The sequence below is a fragment of the Trachypithecus francoisi genome, unplaced genomic scaffold (assembly GCF_009764315.1).
Source record: "Trachypithecus francoisi isolate TF-2019V2 unplaced genomic scaffold, Tfra_2.0 Contig01436, whole genome shotgun sequence".
NCBI classification, from domain to species: Eukaryota; Metazoa; Chordata; class Mammalia; order Primates; family Cercopithecidae; genus Trachypithecus; species Trachypithecus francoisi.
The window spans coordinates 3,449,937-3,474,495 of NW_022681430.1; the positions used below are offsets into that span (position 1 = coordinate 3,449,937).

At 39.1% G+C, this 24,559-nt stretch overlaps 2 protein-coding genes across 3 annotated transcripts in view; one reads left to right on the forward strand and one right to left on the reverse strand.

Annotated features, from left to right (window-relative positions):
• LOC117092015 (cytochrome P450 2C9-like) overlaps positions 1-24,559 on the forward strand; it is a 91,211-nt gene that overhangs the window by 53,566 nt on the left and 13,086 nt on the right. For both annotated transcript variants that reach the window (XM_033225140.1, XM_033225130.1), the window contains exon 6: positions 14,342-14,483. In XM_033225140.1, coding sequence (XP_033081031.1) covers positions 14,342-14,483 — 142 coding nt within the window. The remainder of the gene's footprint in view (positions 1-14,341; positions 14,484-24,559) is intronic.
• Positions 1,601-11,181, reverse strand: LOC117092023 (histone H2A.Z-like; the record flags this gene model as incomplete). The annotated part of the gene is made up of 2 exons (XM_033225150.1): positions 1,601-2,348; positions 11,136-11,181. Coding segments are annotated over 2 exons (423 nt in total), but the record flags the coding sequence as incomplete, so codon positions are not given.

The window sequence follows — 24,559 nt, forward strand, 5'->3', positions numbered from 1 at the left end:
TTAAGTTTTTCCATCCATTTTCAGTTATATTTTTCATTTGGAGTGAGGTAGGGAAGGTCTGAGCTTCATTCTTTTGTATTTTGTCATTCAATTGTCTCATCACCATTTGTTGAAGAGATTCTTTCCTCTGATTGAATGGTCTAAGCACCTTTGATGAAACTAAATTGGCCATAGATGTTTAGGTTTATTTCTTGATTTCAGTTTTATTCCCTTGGTCTTGATGTCTATCTTTATGCTAGGACCACACTTTTGATTATTATACCTTGTAGTAAGTTTTGAAGTTGGAAACTGAGAACTCACTGATACAGAAATTAAGAAGAAATTACTTAGGCAGATAGTAAGCATTTGGGAGTCCTCGGTAAGATTTTTCTTTTTAATGAAAAGCAACCCCAAATCATTTTCTGGCAAAGAGCAGCCTGTAAAATCGAGCTGCAGACATAGACAAGCAAGCTGGAAGCCTGCACCGGTGAATCTGGTAGGAAAGAACTAACTGTGACTAGGTATGTTCAAAATGGCGGCTCCATCTTCCCTTCCCTTTGTCAGCCACATGTACAGTAAGGAGCAGACAAGATGGCACTGGTCAAGTGGAAAGTCCATTTGCATAATAAGATTAGAGTGAGGTGGCCCGCCTTCCCTGTCCACTATATAAATGCCACACCTGATTGAACCAATCTTTGGGCTCTATGTAAATCAGACACTGCCTTTTCCAGCCTGCCTATAAAATCTGCTGGGTCTGCCTCCTTCCCCCTCTTCCCCTTGTCTCATAAGAAGCTGCTCTTTTCTCTCCTTTCTTCTATTAAATGTTCAGTTACTTAACCCACTCAGATGTGTCCGTGTCCTAAATTGTCCTGGGGCATGATGACAAGTCTGTGGGTGTACATCCCAGAAAACGTAGCTGTTTCATCACCATGTAGTTGTATATAAATTGAATAATCAACTTTCCCATTTCTGGAAAAAAGACCATTGGTATTTTGGTAGGGATTGCATGACTTTTGAGATCACTTTGAGGTGTATTGCCATCTTAACAATATTAAGCCTTCCAATCCTTGAACATGGGATAGTTTTCAATTTATTTAGGTATTAGATATTCTTTTCTCCTCTGTTGCAAGGGTCTGGTTTAGTTTAAAAGGCAAGTTTATCTTAAATTTTGTATTTAGTTATGACATTGATTGCTTGATTTTAAAATGATACCATACTAAATGCCTTCTTTTTTAAAAAATTTTTTGACTTATTTTAGATTCAGGAAGTGCATGTTCACATTTGTTACATGGGTATACTGTGTGATGCTGAAGTTTAGGGTACAAATAATGCTGTCACCCAGGTAGTGAGACGAGTACCCAATAGGTAGTTTTTCAGCCTTTGCCTTTATATCTCTCTACCCTCTATAGTAATTCCGTGTGTATTGTTTCCACCTTTGTGTCTCACTTTTATATGAGAACATGTGGTATTTGGTTTTCTGTTGCTGGATTAATTCTCTCAAGATAATGACCTCCAGCGGCATCTATGTTGCTGCAAAGACATGAATTTTTTAATGGCTGCATAGCATTTCATGGTGTATATATACCACATTTTCTGTTTTTTTTTTTTTTTTTGGGTGGGGGGGATATGACCTTTATAGAGCTTATCCACCAGAGTGGAAATAATGTCTGTACAAAACCAATTGTTTGTTACTGTAACTTCTGCATCACAATTAAAATCCAAACAGTTTTTTAAAAACAGTCAACTCAATCAAAACCCACTACTTCAGAATCAATAGCTTCTTTGAAGCCACAGTAACACTTAAATATGGTTAAGACTCGAATGCAGAAATTTGATTGGTTGGAAAGCTAATTAAACTTCCAACTTGCTCAAATGGAATTACAAAAAGGCAAAATTGTGTTTTTCACAGAGATACAGTCCACTGGAATCACCAACACAGGACAGCTGTTAGAGTATTTAGAGTCCTGAGATAACAAGGAATCCAGGCATCCTTTAGACAGTCTTCTGTTGTGGTTTCTTCCCAATCAGAGATTTGTGGATGTGTGGAATGACACCATCACCAGCAATTGTAGCCTTGATGAGCGAATCCAATTCTTCATCTCCACGAATAGCAAGTTGCAAGTGACAAGGAGTGATAGGCTTTACCTTTAAGTCTTTTGATGCATTTCCTGCCAGTTCGAGTACCTTGGTGGTGAGGTACTTCAGGATGGCAGCGCTGTACACAGCGGCAGTCGTGCCCACACGTCCATGACTGGTTGTCCTAGATTTCAGGTGTCCATGAATAAGGCCCACTGGAAACTGCAAGCCGGCTCTCTGCGAGCGGGAAACCACCTTTGTCTTGGCCTTTCCGGAGTCCTTTCCAGCCTTTCGAATTCTGCTGAAGCTGAAGCAAGCAACCCAGAGAAAAGGCTAATTGGACCCACGGTGAGATCCCACCACCTACTCCTTCGTCGCAGCATGATTCAAATGCACCACATTTTCCTTATGCGACACATCATTGGTTGGCTCTATGTCTTTACTGCTGTGAATAGTGCAGGGATGGACATACGAGCACATGTGTCTTTTTAGTAGAACAATTTGTTTTCCATTGGGTACATACCCAGTAGTGGAATTGCTGCATCAAATGGCAGTTCTGCTTTTAGTTCTTTGAGAAATCTCCAAACTGCTTTCCATAGTGGCTGAACTAACTTACATTCCCACCAGTAGTATATAAGTGTCTTCTTTTCTCTGCAGTCTCACCAATATCTGTTATTTTTGGCTTTTTAATCATATCCATTTTGACTGGTATGAGATGATATCTCACTGTGGTTTTGATTTGCAGTTCTCTGATTATTAGTGATGTTGAGTATTTTGTCATGTGCTTGTTGGCCATGTGTATGTCTTCTTCAGAAGGACGTATGTCCTTTGCCCACGTTTTAATGGGGTTACTTGTTTTTTAACTTGTTGAATTGTCTAACTTCCTTATGGATTCTCACTGTTGAATCATTGTTGGATTCACAGTTTGCAAGTATTTTGTCCCATTCTGTAGGCTGTTTATTCTGTTGGTAGTTTCTCTTGCTGTGCAGAAGCTCTTTAATTAGGTCCCACTTGTCAATATTCATTTTGGTTCCAATTGCTTTTGAGGAATTATTCATAAATTCTTTTCTAAAGCCTGTATCCAGAATGGTATTTTATAGATTTTTTTTTCTATAGGATTCTTTTAGTTTGAGGTTTTGAATTTAGATCATTAATCCATCTCGTTAACTTTTATATAAAGTGCAAGGAAGTGTTCCAGTTTCATTCTGCATATGGCTTGTCAGTTATCCTAGTTCAATATACTAAATAGAGAATTCTTTCCCTCACTGATTATTTTTGTCAACTTTGTTGAAGATGAGATGGCTATAGGTGTGTGGCTTTATTTCTGGCTTCTCTACTTTTGTTCAATTTGTGTTTTGTACCAGTTACATTCTCTCTTGGTTACTGTAAACTTACAATATAGTTTGAAGTCACCTAATGTGAAGCTTCCCAGTGTTCTTTTTGCTTAGGATCGCTTTGGATTTGGTCTCTTCTTTGGTTCTATATGAATTTTAGAATAAAATGACATTGATAGTTTGATAGGAATAGCATTGAATCTGTAGATAGCTTTGGGCAGTCTAGCCATTTTAATGATATTGATTGTTTCAATCCATAAGCATGAACTGTTTTTCCATTTGTTGGTGTCATCTATGATTTTGTTCAGCAGTATTTTGTAGCTCTCCTTGTAGAGACCTTTTTGCCCCCTTTGTTAGTTGTATTCCTAGGTTTTCTCCTGTGGCTATTGTCAATGGGATTGAGTTCTTGATTTGGCTTTCAGCATGAATATTTTTGGTGTATAAAAATGCTACAGATTTTTGAATATGTATTTTGTGTACTGAAATCTCACTGAAGTTGTGTATCAGTTCCAGGAGTTTTTGGAAGGTTCTTTAGGGTTTTCTAGGTCTGAGATAGTTCTTCTAGGTCTGAGATGGGTCTTCTACTTCTACTAGTAGAAGATGGGCCTCGCAGTCTTGAGGACAGTAGAAGGATGGGTCTTATTTTTAATCCAACTTCCTGCTCTTTGCCTTTTATGTGTTGCATTTAGACTGTTTATCTTCAATGTTAACATTGATATATGAGGTTTTGATTCTATTGTGAAGTGGTTAGCTGGTTGCTTTGTAGTTTCTATAGTGTGATTGCTTTATAGAGTCTGTGGGCTATATACTTAAGTGTGTTTTTTTGGTAGCAGGTATTGTTTTTTCATTTCCATATTTAGAATTCCCTTAATGATCTCTTATAAGCCCGATCTAATGGTAACAGATTTTCCTGGCACTTGCTTGTTTGGACAAGATTGTATTTCTTTGCTTTTGAAGCTTAGTTTGGCAAAATATAAAATTCTTCTTTTGAATTTTTTTTCTAAATGAATGTTGAAAATAGGCTGAGCATCCTTTTAGCTTGACAAGGTTCTCTGTGTATGTGATCTGACCTTTTTCTCTAGTTGCCTTTAAAATTACGTTTTGGCCTTGGTTTTGGACTGCCTGGTGAGTAAATGCCTTGGTGATGTTAATTTTGTATAGTGTCTCACATATATTCCCTGGGTTTATTGTATTTGGATGTCTACCTGTCTAGCAAGTTTGGGAACATTTTCTCAACTTATTAGCTCAAATATGTTTTCTAGATTGGTTACTTTTACTTCTCTCTCAGGAATGCCAATAATCCCTAGGTTTACTCCTTTTAAATAATCATGTATTTCTTGAAGACTTTGTTCATTATTAAAATTATTTTTTCTTTATTTTTGTCTGAGTTAGTTCAAAAGACTGGTGTTCAAGCTCTGAAATTGGTCCAGTCTGTTGATAAACCCTGCACTTGTATTCTGAAATTCCTTAAGTGAGTCTTTCAATTCCAGAAGCTTTGATTTCTTTTTAAGATGTTTATCTGTCGCTCCATTTTCTGGACAGCTTTAGTAGTTTATTTGCATTGATTTTCAATCTTGTCTTGGATCACTAAGCTTACTTGCAATCCATATTTTGAATTGTTTATCTGTCATTTCTGAGTTGCCAGTTTGGTTAGAGTTCATTGCTGGGGAGTTCATGTGATCCTTTGGTGGTTTTACAACATTAAGACATTTCATGGTGCCAGAATTCTTATGCTGGTTTCTTCTTATTTGAAGAGGCTATCCCTTCTGGTTTTTGAAATTATTTTTGTGCAGATAGAATTGTTTTTCCTCTCCCTATTTTTTTTTCTTTCCTTTTTCTCTCCTGCTTCCTATGGGGTGTGACTATAAAATATACTGTGTAGGGCCTTTGACTTTGATTCTATAGCTGTGTTCACCTCTGTGGGTAGTTTTATATTGGCCTGTGCAGTTTGACATACAAATCAGTAGATGGCATTTATGAGCAAAAGCCAGCTGTGGCTAGTACAACTTGATCCAGCACGGCTTGATCCTTATTTTCTGGGGGAACTTCTCTGTTTCCTCAGACCATATGTTAATCATGGAATTCAAAGTAGTCTGGGCTCCCCGCTCAGCCCCAGGGGGATCAAGATGGGTGTTGCTGGACTGGGCAGTCCTATCTACAGGTCCCCTAATGGCAGGCACTAGCATCAGCCCTGAGAGACAACTGATTTTTGCATTGATCTTGTACTCTGAAATTATGCTGTAATCATTAGCTCTACTTGTTTCTATCTGTACTGTATAAGATTTTTCTATATACAGAATCATGTTATCTTCAAATACACATGATCTGAATTTTTCCTTTCCTATTTGAATGTGTTTTATTTCATTTCTTGCCTAATTGCTATGGCTAGAACTTCGAATACTATGTGTAATAGCAGTAAAAATGGGCCAGGTGTGGTGGCTCATGCCTGTAATCCCAGCACTTTGGGGGGCCAAGGTGGGCGGATCACAAGGTCAGGAGATTGAGGCCATCCTGGCTAACATGGTGAAACCCCATCTTTATTAAAAATAAAAAAAATTAGCCAGGCGTGGTGGTGGGTGCCTGTAGTCCCAGCTACTCGGGAGGCTGAGGCAGGAGAATGATGTGAACCCAGGAGGTGGAGCTTGCAGTGAGTCGAGATTGCACCACTGCACTCCAACCTGGGCGACAGAGCGAGACTCTGTCTCAAAAAAATAAAATAAAATAAAATAAAATAAAGTAGTAAAAATGGACATCCTTGTTTTTTTCCTTTTCTTTCTGATTTTAAGTTATAAGCTTTTAGTCTTTCACAATATAGTATGCTTTAGCATTGGGGTTTTCATAAATATACTTTATTTAGTAAGGGAGTTTTATTTCATTTAGAGTTTTCTGAGTGTTTTTGTTGTGATGGGTATTAAAAGTTGTCAATTTTTTTTCTGCATCTGATGAGATGAACATGTTTTTCTCTTTTATTCTAATATGGTGTAGTACACTGATCGACTTTCTTGTTGAACCACTTTTGCATTTCTGGGATAAATCTCACTTGTTTGTTGTGCATAATTTTTTAAATTTTGTAAAAAAAAATTGTGGAAAAATACACATAACATTAAAGTTTCTGTATTAATCATTTTAAGTGTATAGTGTATTGATATTAATTACATTCACATTGTTGTGCAAACAATGTCACTGCCATACATCTCTAGAATTCTTTTCATCTTGCAAAACAGAAACTTTATACCCATTTAATAATAACTCTTGGCTGGGCATTGTAGATCATGCCTGTAATCCCAGCACTTTGGGAGGTTGATGTGGTCAGATTGCATGAGTTTAGGAATTTGAGACCAGCCTGGGTAACATAGCAAAACCGTCTCTACCAACAGAGTCATCAACAAACAAAACCAAAGTAACATAATTTCCTCAACTATGCAAACTAATTTATATTGATAATTCCATGAAGTGCGTCCATAGTAACACAAGAACAGAAGATGGGCCTTGTAAAGGTGGCCCACCACATTCTTTGAGGTCTTTGTCAGTCTTATCTGCCAGAGACTGTGTAGATTAGCTGCAGTTAAAATTCTCATTACCTTATCTCTTGCCCTGAAATTTATCTGAAGTCAAAGGGAATGGGTTGCCCAAAGAGAAGTGTCCAGAGGCGTAGATGATGCAGGAAGAAATGTTGTAGAACCCCACCCCCACCTCAAATGATAACTCTACATTTCTCCCTTCCACCATCCCATGGCAACCAACATTCTACTTTGTGTCTCTATAAAATCGAGTATGCTGGGTACCTCATAAAAGTGGAATCATTACATATTTGCTCTTTTGTGACAGGTTTATTTCACTTAGCCTAATGTTATGTTCTAAGGGTTCACTCATGTTTTCGCATATGTCAGATTTTTCTTCCTTTCTAAGGGTGATTAATATTCTGTTGTATGTATAAACCAAATTTGCTTACCCATTTATCTGTTGATGGGCACCCAGATTACTTTCACCTTTTGACTTTGTGAGTAATGCTATTATGAATATGGGTAAACAAATATCTCTTTGATGTGCTGTTTTCAATTCTTTTGGGTATATACCCAGAAGTGGCATTTCTGGGATATGTGGTAATTCTATTTTCAATTCTTGAACTGCCTTAATATTTTCCTTAACAGCTTCACCATTTTACATTTCCATCAGTAGGACATGAGGGTTCCAATTTCTCCATATTCTCACCAACACTTGTTGTCTTTTGTTTTCTTAGCCTTCATTTATTTGATTTAATGATTATTTATTTAGTAATAATTTATAATATTAAAAATTATAATGCAATGTATAAAATATTGTATATTATAAATATATTATAAATTTATATTATATATCATATATAAATTTATATTATTATTGATATATTATAATAACTTTATAATTTATTATTTCAGTGGACACAATAATTGTACATATTTATGGGGTGTATTGTAATATTTCAGTACATGTACACAATGTGTAATGATCAAGCAGGATGATTAACATATCTATAACCTCAAATATTTTTCATTTCCTTATGCTGGAAACATTAAAAATCTACTCTTCTAGCTATCTTAAAGTACACAATAAAGTGTTGTTAATTATAGTCACCCTATTCTGCTATAGAACACTATAACTTATTCCTTTTATATAGTTGAACTTTTGTATCTGTTAACCAATTTCTGGCTATCTCCCTTACTTCTTTACCTCTACTAACTACTGTTCTGCTATTTCTTTCTTTCTTTCTTTCTTTCTTTTTTATTGTACTTTAAGTTCTGGGATACATGTGCAGAACATGCAGGTTTGTTACATAGGTATACATGTGCCATGGTGGTTTGCTGCACCCAACAACCCGTCATCTACATTAGATATTTCTCCTAATGCTATCCCGCCCCTAGTCCCCTAACCTCCTGACAAGCCCTGGTGTGTGATGTTCCCCTCCCTGTGTCCGTGTATTCTCATTGTTCAACTCACACTTACAGGTGAGAATATGTGGTGTTTGGTTTTCTTGGGAGGGTGTATATGTGAAGGAATTTATCCATTAATTCTAGATTTTCCAGTTTATTTGCATAGAGGCATTTTTAGTATTCTCTGATGGTAGTTTGTATTCCTGTGGAGTCAGTGGTAATATCCCCTTTATCATTTTTTATTGTGTCTATTTGATTCTTCTCTCTTTTCTTCTTTATTAGTCTGGCTAGCAGTCTATCTATTCTGTTAATCTTAACAAAAAACCAGCTCCTGGATTCGTTAATTTTTTGAAGAGTTTCTGCATCTCTATCTTCTTCAGTACTGCTCTGATCTTAGTTATTTCTTGTCTTCTGATAGCTTTTGCATTTGTTTGCTCCTGCTTCTCTAGTTCTTTTAATTGTGATGTCAGGGTGTTGATTTTAGATCTTTCCCTCTTTCTCCTGTGGGCATTTAGTGGTCTAAATTTTCCTCTGAAGACTGTTTTAGCTGTATCCATGGGATTCTCGTACGTTGTGTGTTTGTTCTCATTGATTTCAAAGAACTTGTTTATTTCTGCCTTAATTTCGTTATTTACCCAGTAGTCGTTCAGGAGGAGGTTATTCAGTTTCCATGTAGTCGTGCAGTTTTGAGTGAGTTTCTTAATCCTTAGTTCTAATTTGATTGTACTGTGGTCTGAGAGACTAAGATTTCTGTTCTTTTACATTTGCTGAGGAGTGTCTTACTTTAAATTATGTGGTTGATTTTAGAAGAAGTGCGATGTGATGCTGAGAAGATTGTATATTCTGTTGATTTGGGGAGGAGAGTTCTGTAGATGTCTATTAAGTCTGGTTGGTCCAGAGCTGAGTTCAAGTCCTGAATATCCTTGTTAAATTTTCTGTCTCATTGATTTGTCTAATATTGACAATGGGGTGTTAAAGTCTCACACTATTATTGTCCTCAGTTTCTTTGTAGGTCTCTAAGAACTTGTTTTATGAGTCAGGGTCCTCCTGTATTGGGTGCATATACATTTAGGATAGTGAGCTCTTGTTGCATTGATCCCTTTACCATTATGTAATGCCTTTCTTTGTCTTTTTCTTTAATCTTTGTTGGTTTAAAGTCTGTTTTATCAGAGACTAGGATTGCAACCCCTGCTTTTTTTTTGCTTTCTAATTGTTCGGTAAATCTTCTTCCATCCCTTTAATTTGAGCCTAAGTGTGTCTTTGCACGTGAGATGTGTCTCCTGAATGCAGAACACTGATGAGTCTTGACTCCTTATCCAATTTGGCTGTCTCTGTCTTTTAACGTTGGCATTTAGTCCATTTACATTTAAGGTTAATATTGTTATGTGTGAATTTGATCCTTTCATTATGATGCTAGTTGGTTATTTTGCCCATTAGTTGATGCAGTTTCTTTATAGTGTCAAAGGCCTTTACAATTTGGTATGTTTTTGCAGTGGCTGGTACCAGTTGTTCCTTTCCATGTTTAGTGCTTCCTTCAGGGTCTCTTGTAAGGCAAGATGGTGGTGACAAAAATCTCTCAGCATTTGCTTGTCTGTAAAGGATTTTATTTTATTTTTTCACTTTGAAGCTTAGCTTGGCTGGATATAAAATTCTGGGTTGAAAAGTCTTTTCTTTAAGAATGTTGAATATTGGCCTCTACTCTCTTCTAGCCTGTAGGGTTTCTGCAGAGAGATCCACTGTTAGTCTAATGGGCTTCCATTTGTGGGTAACCCAACCTTTCTCTCTGGCTGTCCTTAACATATTTTCCTTCATTTCAACCTTGGTGAATCTGACAGTTATGTGTCTTGGGGTTACTCTTCTCGAGAAGTTTCTTTGTGGTGGTCTTTGTTTTTCTGAATTTGAATGTTGGTCTATTTTGCTAGGTTGGGGAAATCCTCCTGGATAACATCCTGAAGAGTGTATGCTAACTTGGTTCCCTTTTCCCCATCAATTTCAGGTACACCAATCAAACGTAGGTTTGATTTTTTCAAATAGTCCCATATTTCTTGGAGGCTTTGTGCATTCCTTTTCATTTTTTCCTACAATCTTGTGTTCAGGCTTTATTTCATTAAGTTGATCTTTAATTTCTGATATCCTTTCTTTCACTTGATCGATTCAGCAATTGATACTTATGTATGTTTCGTGAAGGTTTTGTGCTTTGTTTTTCAGCTCTATCAGGTCATTTATCTTCTCTCTAAACTGGTTATTCAAGTTAGCCATTCATCTAACCTTTTTTCAAGGTTCTTAGCTCCCTTGTGTTGGGTTAGAACATGCTCCTTTCTATCAGAGGAGTTTGTTATTACCCACCTTCTGAAGGTTACTTCTGTCAGTTCATCAAACTCGTTCTCTGTCCAGTTTTGTTCCCTGTTGGCAAGGGGTCATGATTCTTTGGAGGAGAAGAGGTGTTCTGTTTTTTTGAATTTTCAGCCTTTTTGCACTGGTTTTTCCTCATCTTCACTGATTTATCTACCTTTGGTCTTTGATGTTGGTGACCTTCAGATGGCGTTTTTTTGTGGACATCCTTTTTGTTGATGTTGATGCTATTGCTTTCTGTTTGTTAGTTTTCCTTCTAACAGTCAAGCCCCTCTGCTGCAGGTCTCCTGGGGTTTGCTGGAGGTCGACTCCAGACCCTGTTTGCCTGGGTATCACCAGCAGAAGTTGCAGAGCAGCAAAGATTGCCATCTGTTCCTTCCTCTGGAAGTTTGTCTCATTGGGGCACCCACCAGATGCCAGCCAGAGATCTCCTTTCTGAGGTGTTTGTTAACCCCTGCTTGGAGGTGTCTCCCATCAGGAACCACGGGGCTCAGGGATCCACTTGAGGAGGCAGTGTGTCTTTTAGTAGAGCTCAAGCACTGTGCTGGTAGATCTGCTGCTCCCTTCAGAGTCAGCATGCCAGAACATTTAAGTCTGCTGAAGCTGCACCCACAGCTGCCCCTTCCCCCAGGTGCTCTGCCCCAATGGGAATGGTAGTTTTACCTATAAGCCCCTGACTGGGGCTGCTGCGTTATTTTCAGAGATGCCCTGCCCAGAGAGGAGGAATCTAGAGGGGCAGTCTGGCTACAGCTGCTTTGCTGAGGTGCAGTGGACTCTGGCCAGTCCAAACTTCCCAGCCATTTTGTTTACACCGTGAGGGGAAAATTACCTACTCAAGCCTCAGTAATGGTGGATGCCCTTTCCCCACCAAGCTCATGCATCCCAGGTAAACTTCAGACTGCTGTGCTGGCAGCGAGAATTTCAAGCCAGTGGATTTTAGCTTGCTGGGCTCCACGGGGATGGGATCTGCTGAGCAAGACCACTTGGCTCTTTGGCTTCAGCCCCCTTTCCAGGTGAGTGAAAAAGTTCTGTCTCACTGGTGTTCCAGGTGCCACTGGAGTGTGAAAAAAATCTCCTACAGCTAGCTCGGTGTCTGTGCAAATGGGTGCCCAATTTTGTGCTTGAAACCCAGTGCCCTTGTTGTGTAGGCACCTGAGGGAATCTCCTGGTCTGCAAGTTGTGAAAACCATGGGAAAAGCATAGTATCTGGGCCAGAGTGCACTATTCTTCATGGCACAGTCCCTCACTACTTCCCTTGGCTAGGGGAGGGAGTTCCCTGACCCTTTGGGGTTTCCGAGTGAGGTGACGCTCAACCCTGCTTTGGCTTGCCCTCTGTGGGCTGCACCTATTGCCTAAACAGTCCCAGTGAGAGGAGCTGGGTACCTCAGTTGGAAATGCAGAAATAACTTACCTTCTTTGTTGATCTTGCTGGGAGCTGCAGATGGAAACTGTTCCAATTCGGCCATCTTGCCAGCCACCCCCCCTTATTTAGTTTCTTCAAGGTAATTATTTTGAATTCCTTTTTTGAATATTTGTTGATTTTATTTTCATCGAGTTCTGTTATTTGAGAGTTATTACATCTTTTTGGTGGTGTAATATTTCTTGATTTTTCATATTTTGTCCCTGCATTGATGTCTATGCATGTGGTGGGACAATGGCTGTTCCAGTTTCTGGAGTGGATTTCATAGAGAAAGACTTTCATCTGAAGTTGAGTGTTTGTGTGCAGGTGATGAAGAGTGGGTAACTCAGTTTTTGAATAGATGCCATGTGATAGTATCTGTGTAGTTTCTCTAGCTGCGGTCAACATCAGGAATAATTTTGGGTGCCTCAGTGGCCTAGGCTGTAGAAGTTTGCAGCAGTATCAGGAGTAGTGTAGGTTGTTAATGTCCCTGGTGTCAAAGTATTTGGGTGTCCTCCTATTTTTATTTTCCTGAAATTGGGTGACTTAACCTAAGGGATTCCTTTTGATGTCAACTCTGACATGGCATACATGCAGCTGCATTGGTGCTGGGTTACAGGTATACGTCCTTGAAGTTGTCATAGAAGCATTACTCTAGACTCAAGATTTTTTAATCAGGTACTGTGACACCTGGGTCTTGGGGTACAGGTTCATTCTCTGTGGCAGGGTTGAATGTAGATTGCCCACAGAGCCAAGGTCTGTGACTCTATAGCACACCCTAGCAGCTGAAGCCCACAGACTGAGTTGTAGCTGTGAGTCTGTTTCTGAGGGTGAGGTGCAGGACAATGCCCTGGCCTGCCTCTGAGGTAGAGGGGTGCTCTTTAGATTTGAGCCCAGCAAGTAGAATATGGCTACTATCATTAATAAGGTAGGATAGACACATAACTGCTAAAGAACCAAGCTCAAGTCAGCAGATGGAAATGTTAATACTGGTTTGTGAGTGCACTGTTTTTACTTAAGAGTAATTTTTAACATGACAAGCTTAGAAAACGGTGTGAAGCTGATGTTACCAAGGGAGAGGACTGTCTTCATCTAGTAAGTAGACATGTTGAGTGGATCTAGTCTATTTCAGTGGTGTTGATTAAACAATATTCAACGTGACATACGTCACTTGGAGACTCTGAAAACGTAATTAATTTATTACTGGCCTAGAGACTGGTTAAAAAGTAATATGTTTTGTATATTGATGATCTCTTTCAACTAAGTATTCCTTATTCGTTGCTTTCTTTCTCCTAACTTTCAAATTATGAAAACTCCAGTCTTCGAGCCTTGGCATATGCATTACCCTTACTCTCTCCTTTATCCCCTGTGACAATTAATCCCTTTATTCTCCATATTCATCATTGTTCTTTCTCTTCATTTTGTATATTTTTATTTATTCCTGCACTACTGCACCCTAGAAAAAGTTATCTGTTGCCTCCCATCTCGATAATAATAGTGTGGGCCCATCTTGTCATTGTAAACCCATTCTCTTTCTCTATAATTTATCCTAGGTTTTGCTGTCATATTGCTTTTTTCATATTTGTTTTTACAAAATTTCAACTTTATAATGAATCTGGAGGCAATATTAAGTCCATGTACCTTTCTGACAGAAGAAGATAATTGCAGACTCTTGATTCAAGCTCACAGTATCTAATGATATGGCCCTAATTTACCTTTTTACTAATTTAGATTGTAGTTGTCTACAGGTAATAATGGCTTTATCACATAATGTCTTTATCTCAAATACAGGGAATCTCATGGTGGGGCAATCTAGGGATAATACAGCAACCCCAAAGCAGCAGAGAGTCAAGGGCCTTTCTTTTTTCCCACTAAATTTAGTATACAGACCTTCATTTTCATGATTAAATCCCAGGATGGGGTCTATTCTACCTCCTACTTCACATTTGTGTTTTGAGTATGAAAGAGGAAATGAAAGTGGACCTAGAGACCTTCTGCTTATATCTTTTGGCAAAAAATAATAATAATAATTATTATGCTGTGTGACTCCGCTAGCTGCAAAGAGCCTGATGAATGGAATTTTTAGGCAAGCATGGAATAAGGGGGTAGGAAATAAAATTTGGGCAAGTTGGTTTACAGCTTCTGCTATACCATACAGGATTTTTTTTCTAGTAGTATGCTTTCTGGTTTCTATATTGGTAACTATATAACAATGTGAGTAATTTTGAATTCACTGTAATCAAATATGCTGGTAAATAATTTGTCAGATAATTGCATCAAATCATTCCTAGGAAAAGCACCACCAGCAGTCTGAATTTACTATTGAAAACTTGGAAAACACTGCAGTTGATTTGTTTGGAGCTGGGACAGAGACGACAAGCACAACCCTGAGATATGCTCTCCTTCTCCTGCTGAAGCACCCAGAGGTCACAGGTATGATCACAGATGAAGAGTTAATTGACTTTCAGAAAAGATGTTGGGAAGGTGTTGCTAGTGTCCTCCTTCCTGTTTCTCTTAGAGAAGCTTCATTACTTAAACCCTGCTCCCAGCTGTAATCTGTTCCAAACTAATGGTGTGATTAAAATGGGATATCTTGGCCTGGCATGGTGGCTCACACCTGTAATCCCAGCACTTTGGGAGGCTGAGGTGGGTGGATCATTTGAGGCCAGGAGTTCAAGACCAGCCTGGCCAACATAGCCAAATCCCGTCTCTGGTAAAAAGGCAAAACTTAGCCAGGCATGGTGGCACACGGCTGTAATCCCAGTTCCTCGGGAGGCTGAGGCACCCGAATCGCTTGAACGCAGGTGACAGAGGTTGTAGTGAGCCAAGATTGTGCCACTGCACTCCAGCCTGGGCAACAGAGTGAGACTCTGTCTCAGAAAAAAAAAAAAGAAAAAAAGGGGGGGCGGAGCAAGATGGCCAAATAGGAACAGCTCCAGTCTCCAACTCCCAGTGTGAGTGACACAGAAGACCGGTGATTTCTGCATTTTCAACTGAGGTACTGGGGTCATCTCACTAGGGAGTGCCAGACAATCGGTGCTGGTCAGCTGCTGCAGTCTGACCAGCGAGAGCTGAAGCAGGGCGAGGCATCGCCTCGCCTGGGAAGCGCAAGGGGGAAGGGAATCCCTTTTCCTAGCCAGGGGAACTGAGATACACAACACCTGGAAAATCGGGTAACACCCACCCCAATACTGCGCTTTAAGCAAATGGGCACACCAGGAGAATATATCCCACACCTGGTCAGGAGGGTCCCACGCCCACGGAGCCTCCCTCATTGCTAACACAGCAGTCTGCGGCGATCTAACCGCAAGGCAGCAGCGAGGCTGAGGGAGGGGCGCCCGCCATTGCTGAGGCTTAAGTACGTAAACAAAGCCGCTGGGAAGCTCGAACTGGGTGGAGCTCACAGCAGCTCAAGGAAACCTGCTTGTCTCTGTAGACTCCACTTCTGGGGACAGGGCACAGCTAAAAAACAACAGGGGAAGCAGCAGAGGCCTGTGCAGATGCGAACGACTCTGTCTGACAGCTTTGAAGAGAGCAGTGGATCTCCCAACACGGAGGGTGAGATCTGAGAACGGACAGACTGCCTGCTCAAGTGGGTCCCTGACCCCTGAGTAGTCTAATTGGGAGACATCCCCCACTAGGGGCAGTCTGACACCCCACACCTCACAGGGTGGAGTACACCCCTGAGGAGAAGCTTCCAAAGGAAGAATCAGACGGGTACACTCACTGTTCAGCAATATTCTATCTTCTGCAAACTCTGCTGCTGATACCCAGGCAAACAGGGTCTGGAATGGACCTTAAGCAATCTCCAGCAGACCTATAGCTGAGGGTCCTGACTGTCAGAAGGAAAACTATCAAACAGGAAGGGCACCTATACCAAAACCCCATCAGTACATCACCATCATCAAAGACCGGAGACAGATAAAACCACAAAGATGGGGAAAAAGCAGGGCAGAAAAGCTGGAAATTCAAAAAATAAGAGCACATCTCCCCCTGCAAAGGAGCACAGCCCATCGCCAGCAACGGATCAAAGCTGGTCAGAGAATGACTTTGACGAGATGAGAGAAGAAGGCTTCAGTCCATCAAACTTCTCAGAGCTAAAGGAGGAATTACGTACCCAGCGCAGAGAAACTAAAAATCTTGAAAAAAGAGTGGAAGAATTGACAGCTAGACTAATTAATGCAGAGAAGGTCATAAACGAAATGACAGAGATGAAAACCATGACACGAGAAATAGGGGACAAATGCACAAGCTTCAGTAACTGACTCGATCAACTGGAAGAAAGAGTATCAGCGATTGAGGATCAAATGAATGAAATGAAGCGAGAAGAGAAACCAAAAGAAAAAAGAAGAAAAAGAAATGAACAAAGCCTGCAAGAAGTATGGGATTATGTAAAAAGACCAAATCTACGTCTGATTGGGGTGCCTGAAAGTGAGGGGAAAATGGAACCAAGTTGGAAAACACTCTTCAGGATATCATCCAGGAGAACTTCCCCAACCTAGTAGGGCAGGCCAACATTCAAATTCAGGAAATACAGAGAACGCCACAAAGATACTCGTCCAGAAGAGCAACTCCAAGACACATAATTGCCAGATTCACCAAAGTTGAAATGAAGGAAAGACTCTTAAGGGCAGCCAGAGAGAAAGGTCGGGTTACCCACAAAGGGAAGCCAATCAGACTAACAGCAGATCTCTCAGCAGAAACTCTACAAGCCAGAAGAGAGTGGGGGCCAATATTCAACGTTCTTAAAGAAAAGAATTTTCAACCCAGAATTTCATATCCAGTCAAACTAAGTTTCATAAGTGAAGGAGAAATAAAATCCTTTACAGATAAGCAAATGCTTAGAGATTTTGTCACCACCAGGCCTGCCTTACAAGAGACCCTGAAGGAAGCCCTAAACATGGAAAGGAACAACTGGTACCAGCCATTGCAAAAACATGCCAAAATGTAAAGACCATCGAGGCTAGGAAGAAACTGCATCAACTAACGAGCAAAATAACCAGTTAATATCATAATGGCAGGATCAAGTTCACGCATAACAATATTAACCTTAAATGTTAATGGACTAAATGCTCCAAAGAAAAGACACAGACTGGCCAACTGGATAAAGAGTCAAGACCCATCAGTCTGCTGTATTCAGGAGACCCATCTCACATGCAGAGACATACATAGGCTCAAAATAAAGGGATGGAGGAAGATCTACCAAGCAAATGGAGAACAAAAAAAAGCAGGGGTGCAATCCTAGTCTCTGATAAAACAGACTTTAAACCATCAAAGATCAAAAGAGACAAAGAAGGCCATTACATAGTGGTAAAGGGATCAATTCAACAGGAAGAGCTAACTCTCCTAAATATATATGCACCCAATACAGGAGCAGCCAGATTCATAAAGCAAGTCCTTAGAGACTTACAAAGAGATTTAGACTCCCATACAATAATAATGGGAGACGTCAACACTCCTCTGTCAACATTAGACAGATCAACGAGACAGAAAGTTAACAAGGATATCCAGGAATTGAACTCATCTCTGCACCAAGTGGACCTAATAGACATCTATAGAACTCTCCACCCCAAATCAACAGAATATACATTCTTCTCAGCATCACATCGCACTTATTCCAAAATTGACCACATAATTGGAAGTAAAGCACTCCTCAGCAAATGTACAAGAACAGAAATTATAACAAACTGTCTCTCAGACCACAGTGCAATCAAATTAGAACTCAGGACTAAGAAACTCAATGAAAACTGCTCAACTACATGGAAACTGAACAACCTGCTCCTGAATGACTACTGGGTACATAATGAAATGAAAGCAGAAATAAAGATGTTCTTTGAAACCAATGAGAACAAAGATACAACATACCAGAATCTCTGGGACACATTTAAAGCAGTGTGTAGAGGGAATTTTTAGCACTAAATGCCCACAAGAGAAAGCTGGAAAGATCTAAAATTGACACTCTAACATCACAATTAAAAGAACTAGAGAAGAAGAGCAAACACATTCAAAAGCTAGCAGAAGGCAAGAAATACTAAGATCAGAGCAGAACTGAAGAGATTGAGACACAAAAAACCCTCCAAAAAATCATGATTCAGGAGTTGGTTTTTTGAAAAGATCAACAAGATTGACAGACCGCTAGCTAGACTAATAAGAAGAAAAGAGAGAGGAATCAAATAGACGCAATAAAAAATGATAAAGGGGATATCACCACCGACCCCACAGAAATACAAACTACCATCAGAGAATACTATAAACGCCTCTACGCAAATCAACTAGAAAATCTAGAAGAAATGGATAATTTCCTGACACTTACACTCTCCCAAGACTAAACCAGGAAGAAGTTGAATCCCTGAATAGACCAATAGTAGGCTCTGAAATGAGGCAACAATTAAGCCTACCACCAAAAAAAGTCCAGGACCAGATGGATTCACAGCTGAATTCTACCAGAGGTACAAGGAGGCTGGTACCATTCCTTCTGAAACTATTCCAATCAATAGAAAGAGGAATCCTCCCTAACTCTTTTTATGAGGCCAACATCATCCTGATACCAAAGCCTGGCAGAGACACAACAAAAAAGAGAATTTTAGACCAATATCCCTGATGAACATGGATGCAAAAATCCTCAATAAAATACTGGCAAACCGGATTCAGCAGCACATCAAAAGCTTATCCACCATGATCAACGGGCTTCATCCCTGGGATGCAAGGCTGGTTCAACATTCACAAATCAATAAACGTAATCCAGCACATAAACAGAACCAAAGACAAGAACCACATGATTATCTCAATAGATGCAGAAAAGGCTTTTGACAAAATTCAACAGCCCTTCATGCTAAAACGCTCAATAAATTCAGTATTGATGGAACGTACCTCAAAATAATAAGAGCTATTTATGACAAACCCACAGCCAATATCATACTGAATGGGCAAAAACTGGAAAAATTCCCTTTGAAAACTGGCACAAGACAGGGATGCCCTCTCTCACCACTCCTATTCAACATAGTGTTGGAAGTTCTGGCTAGGGCAATCAGGCAAGAGAAAGAAATCAAGGGTATTCAGTTAGAAAAGAAGAAGTCAACTGTCCCTGTTTGCAGATGACATGATTGTATATTTAGAAAACCCCATTGTCTCAGCCCAAAATCTTAAGCTGATAAGCAACTTCAGCAAAGTCTCAGGATACAAAATTAATGTGCAAAAATCACAAGCATTCTTATACACCAGTAACAGACAAACAGAGCCAAATCAGGAATGAACTTCCATTCACAATTGCTTCAAAGAGAATAAATACCTAGGAATCCAACTTACAAGGGATGTAAGGACCTCTTCAAGGAGAACTACAAACCACTGCTCAGTGAAATAAAAGAAGACACAAAACAAATGAAGAACATACCATGCTCATGGATAGGAAGAATCAATATTGTGAAAATGGCCATACTGCCCAAGGTTATTTATAGATTCAATGCCATCCCCATCAAGCTACCAATGAGTTTCTTCACAGAATTGGAAAAAACTGCTTTAAAGTTCATATGGAACCAAAAAAGAGCCTGCATTGCCAAGACAATCCTAAGTCAAAAGGACAAAGCTGGAGGCATCACGCTACCTGACTTCAAACTATACTACAAGGCTACAATAACCAAAACAGCATGGTACTGGTACCACAACAGAGATATAGACCAATGGAACAGAACAGAGTCCTCAGAAATAATACCACACATCTACAGCCATCTGATCTTTGACAAACCTGACAAAACGAGAAATGGGGAAAGGATTCCCTATTTCATAAGTGGTGCTGGGAAATTGGCTAGCCATAAGGAAAGCTGAAACTGGATCCTTTCTTTACCCCTTATACGAAGATTATTCAAGATGGATTAGAGACTTAAATGTTAGACCTAATACCATAAAAACCCTCGAAGAAAATCTAGGTAGTACCATTCAGGACATAGGCATGGGCAAGGACTTCATGTCTAAAACACCAAAAGCACAGCAGCAAAAGCCAAAATTGACAAATGGGATCTAATTAAACTAAAGAGCTTCTGCACAGCAAAAGAACTACATCAGAGTGAACAGGCAACCTACAGAATGGGAGAAAATTTTTGCAATCTACTCATCTGACAAAGGGCTAATATCCAGAATCTACAAAGAACTCAAACAAATATACAAGAAAAAACAAACAACCCCATCAAAAAGTGGGCAACGGATATGAACAGACATTTCTCAAAAGAAGACATTCATACAGCCAACAGACACATGAAAAATGCTCATCATCACTGGCCATCAGAGAAATGCAAATCAAAACACAATGAGATACCATCTCACACCAGTTAGAACAGCAATCATTAAAAATCGGGAAACAACAGGTGTTGGAGAGGATGTGGAGAAATAGGAACACTTTTACAGTGTTGGTGGGTTTGTAACCATTATGGAAAACAGTATGGCAATTCCTCAAGGATCTAGAACTCGATGTACCATATGACCCAGCCATCCCACTACTGGGTATATACCCAAAGGATTATAAATTATTCTACTACAAAGACACATGCACACGTATGTTTATTGTGACACTATTCACAATAGCAAAGACTTGGAATCAACCCAAATGTCCATCTGTGACAGACTGGATTAGTAAATGTGGCACATATACACCATGGAATACTATGCAGCCATAAAAAAGGATGAGTTTGCATCCTTTGTAGGGACATGGATGCAGCTGGAAACCATCATTCTTAGCAAACTATCACAAGAAGAGAAAACCAAACACCGCATGTTCTCACTCATAGGTGGGAACTGAACAATGAGATCACTGGACTCGGAAGGGGAACATCACACACTGGGGCCTATCATGGGGAGGGGGGAGGTGGGAGGGATTGCATTCGGGAGTTATACATGATATAAATGATGAATTGATGGGTGCTGACGAGTTGATGGGTGCAGCACACCAACATGGCACAAGTATACATATGTAACAAACCTGCACGTTATGCACATGTACCCTAGAACTTAAAGTATAATAAAAATAAATAAATAAATAAATAAAAATAAAAAAGAAAAAAAAAGGTAAAAGGGGCATGTTTGCACAGTAGAGGAAGATAACTAAGAGCAATGAAGACAGACAGCAGTAGGAAAAGCAATAGAGCTCTGGTCCAAGGTGGGTAGGGCATCCCTGAAAAAAACAGATAATGATTTATGGCAGGAAGAGACAAGATAAATTGGCCTGGTGTTACATGTTGGTATTATTATGAGAAGCCCATTTTTAAATAGCAAGTATGTTTTTGAATATAACTTTTCTCATTCTCAAAATTTCTGGTTCGAATGCTGGAATAGGGAAACTGGAAACTCCACTTATTGAAAGATAAATGGTAATCCTAGAAATGTAGTGAGTCTGCCTGAGAAAATTCCTAGTCTGCTAAGTATTCTAAAAAGTTAGATTCATAAGGAAGGTAGTTCTGTTTACCAGAAGAGGTACCTAAAGAATGTTCCATTTAGGCAGAATATGTACCTGAGACAGTTTCCATGAAATTGGTGTTGGACAAAATAAGATTTTTTTTGAGGGGGTCAATAATTTTATCTTTTATGTACAACTTTAGAAATTTACTTTTAAGGACTTTTGCTTATGCTGCAAATAAGAAATATTCTTTTTTTCTCCTCTGTCAGTATCCCCCATTGAAATGACAATAACCTAATTACAAATAAGAATTAGGCCTTTTTTTTTTGAACAGTTACTAGCCTATAGAGTTCTACAAGATTTTTTGTCAACTTTCATTATAGATTAAAGGGTTCAAATATAGGTTTGTTACATAGGTAAGTTGTATAACGCTGAGGCTTGGGGTCCCAGCTATTCCATCACACTGACAGTAAACATACTACCCAGCAGATGGTTCTTCAGCCCACATCACTTCCCTCCCTCCCCCATCTAGTGATCCTCAGTGTCTATTGTTCCCATCTTTAAGTTCTTGTGTATTTAATGCTTACCTCCCACTTATAAGTAAGAACATGTGGTATTTGGTTTTCTGTTCTTGTATTACATTGTTTAGGATAATGGCCTCCCACTTCATCTATCGTCCTGCAAAAGACATAATTTTTGTTCTTTCTTATGGCTGCATAACATTCCATGGTGTATGTATTAGTCTGTTCTCACGCTGTTAATAAAGACATATGTGAGACAGGGTAATTCATAAAGGAAAGAGGTTTAATGGACTCTCAATTCCACATGACTGGAAAGGCCTCACAGTAAGTCTCTGGTAGATACTTATTCACTATCACAAGAACAGCATGGAAAAGTCCTGCCTCCATGATTAAATTACCTCCCATTGAGTCCCTCCCATAACATGTGGGAATTATGGGAGCTACAATTCAAGATAAGATTTGAGTGGGGACACAGCCTAACCATATCAGTGTATATTTACCACATTTTCCTCATACAATCCACTGTTGATGGGCACATAAGTTGATTCTATTTCTTTGCTATTGTGCATAGCACTACAGTGAACATTGGGGTGTGTGTCTTTTTGATAGAATGAATATTTTTGGGACATATACTCCATAGTGGGATTGCTGGGTCAACTCATAGTTCTATTTTAAGTTCCTTCAAAAATATCAAAACTGGTTTCCACAGTGGCTGACCTAGTTTGCATACCCATCAACAGTGTAAAAGCATTTCTATTTCTCTGCAACCTCACCAGCATCTGTTGTTTTTGAACTTTTTAATATTAATAATTGCTATTCTGACTGGTGTGAGATGGTACCTCATTGTGATTTTGATTTGCATTTCTCTGATGATTAGTGATGTTGAAGCACTTTTTCATGTTTGTTGGCTGTTTGTATATCATCTTTTGAGAAGTACCTGTTCACATCCTTTGCCCATTTTTAATTGATTTTTTTTTTTGTTTAATGCTTGTTGATTTAAGTTTTTTTTTATAGATTTTGTATATTAGACATTTAGGTCCTTTAAGATAGGAAGAGTACAGGAGATAGTCAAGAAGACTTTAACAAGTTTCTAAAACACAGAAAGCATATAGAGGATTGATAAAGCTGTACAGAGAGGATAAACTTGTAACCAAAAAGTCAGAAGAGAAAACTTGATCAAGGAGGAAAAGTTAATCAGTGTCCCTTAAGTCTCTCCAATTTGGAAGTCAAGGGTTAAAGAATGGTGGAGAATGAGGCTGAAAAAGGAGGCTTTCCCTGCCTACATTTCCTCCACAAGTCTTTTCATCAGGTAACTGATTTCTTCCCACAAGAAGAAGGAGGCTCACTCTCTAGAGAAACTGAGCTTAAGAAGCCCTGTACTCAGAGACACAGGGCAGTGCCAGAAAAGGCATGAGGTGTAGGCTTGAAAGGCAGATTTGGTATGGGTCTACTCCTTCAATTAGGAGACTCTTAGCTCTTTTATGCATCTTGCTTCCTAAAATTCAGCAGCTAACTTTATCCAACACAAAGGGAACTGATCTAGAGAAATGACATTTTTCTTTCGCCATCTTAATGGAAAATTCTCTTCAATGCCCAACAGAGTGAATGAAATGAAAACATATACTGCTAGACACAGGGTTATGGAATATGAGGACATGAGAATTAAAGGGAAAATCACAAAAACTTTCAGATCTATACCAGGTTATCTTGAAACAATTAGGATTCAGAATTCTCAAGAAGAACTATTAATATTATCATGTATATTAATAGAAATAGGGTGTTTTCAGACTTGCATGTTTGCCAAAAATTTTACCTTCTATTTTCCCTTTCTCAGAAAAATGTTGGAGAATGCACTTCACTCAAATGCCTGAAACCTAGTTAGAGAATGTCCTGAGCTCTAGCAATCAGGAAACCTCACATAGGAGAATGAGAATGTCAGGGAGGCTGCCTAGCACCAGACCTAGAAAACAACTACTTCAGAATGGACCTGGTAGATTATTCAGAAGTGAGAGGAGACAGCAAGAACAAAAGAGATGTGACAGATTTTATGAGAGTTTCCAATAGCTCAAAAAAGAGTTTCAAACATCTGCCTGAACATTTGTCAATAATTCTAACTTAGGAAACAGAAATTACAAATTGAAATAAAGAGACATGGTTAAGCCCAGAAAAGTGCTAAAAATATAATTTAATCATAGCTGTCTTACCAGAGAACCATATTTGTGTAGTCAGAATGATGTAAGCAATGAATACTGATATCATAAAAATTGTCATCTAAATATATTCTGGAAAAAAGCATGTGAAAAAGTGAGTATGTCTATCTGTTGTGTTCAAATATGAGGTGAAGATGGAGATTAAAATTCTCATCTCTCATAATAAAAAATTATTAAATATAATCTACAAAAGGATAAGTAAGAAATAGAAACAGAGTCTTTATTTAAAAATGTGAATGTATGTTCAGAAGAAGCTGCTAGAATGTTCAAAATGGTGGATTTGGCAAGTGTGCAAATTGCACACCATTGCAATTTGCGACCCTTGCCACACACAGATGCACAAATACAGTCATATATATGCATAAATCTGAGAGTATAATTTAATGTTTAAGCAAC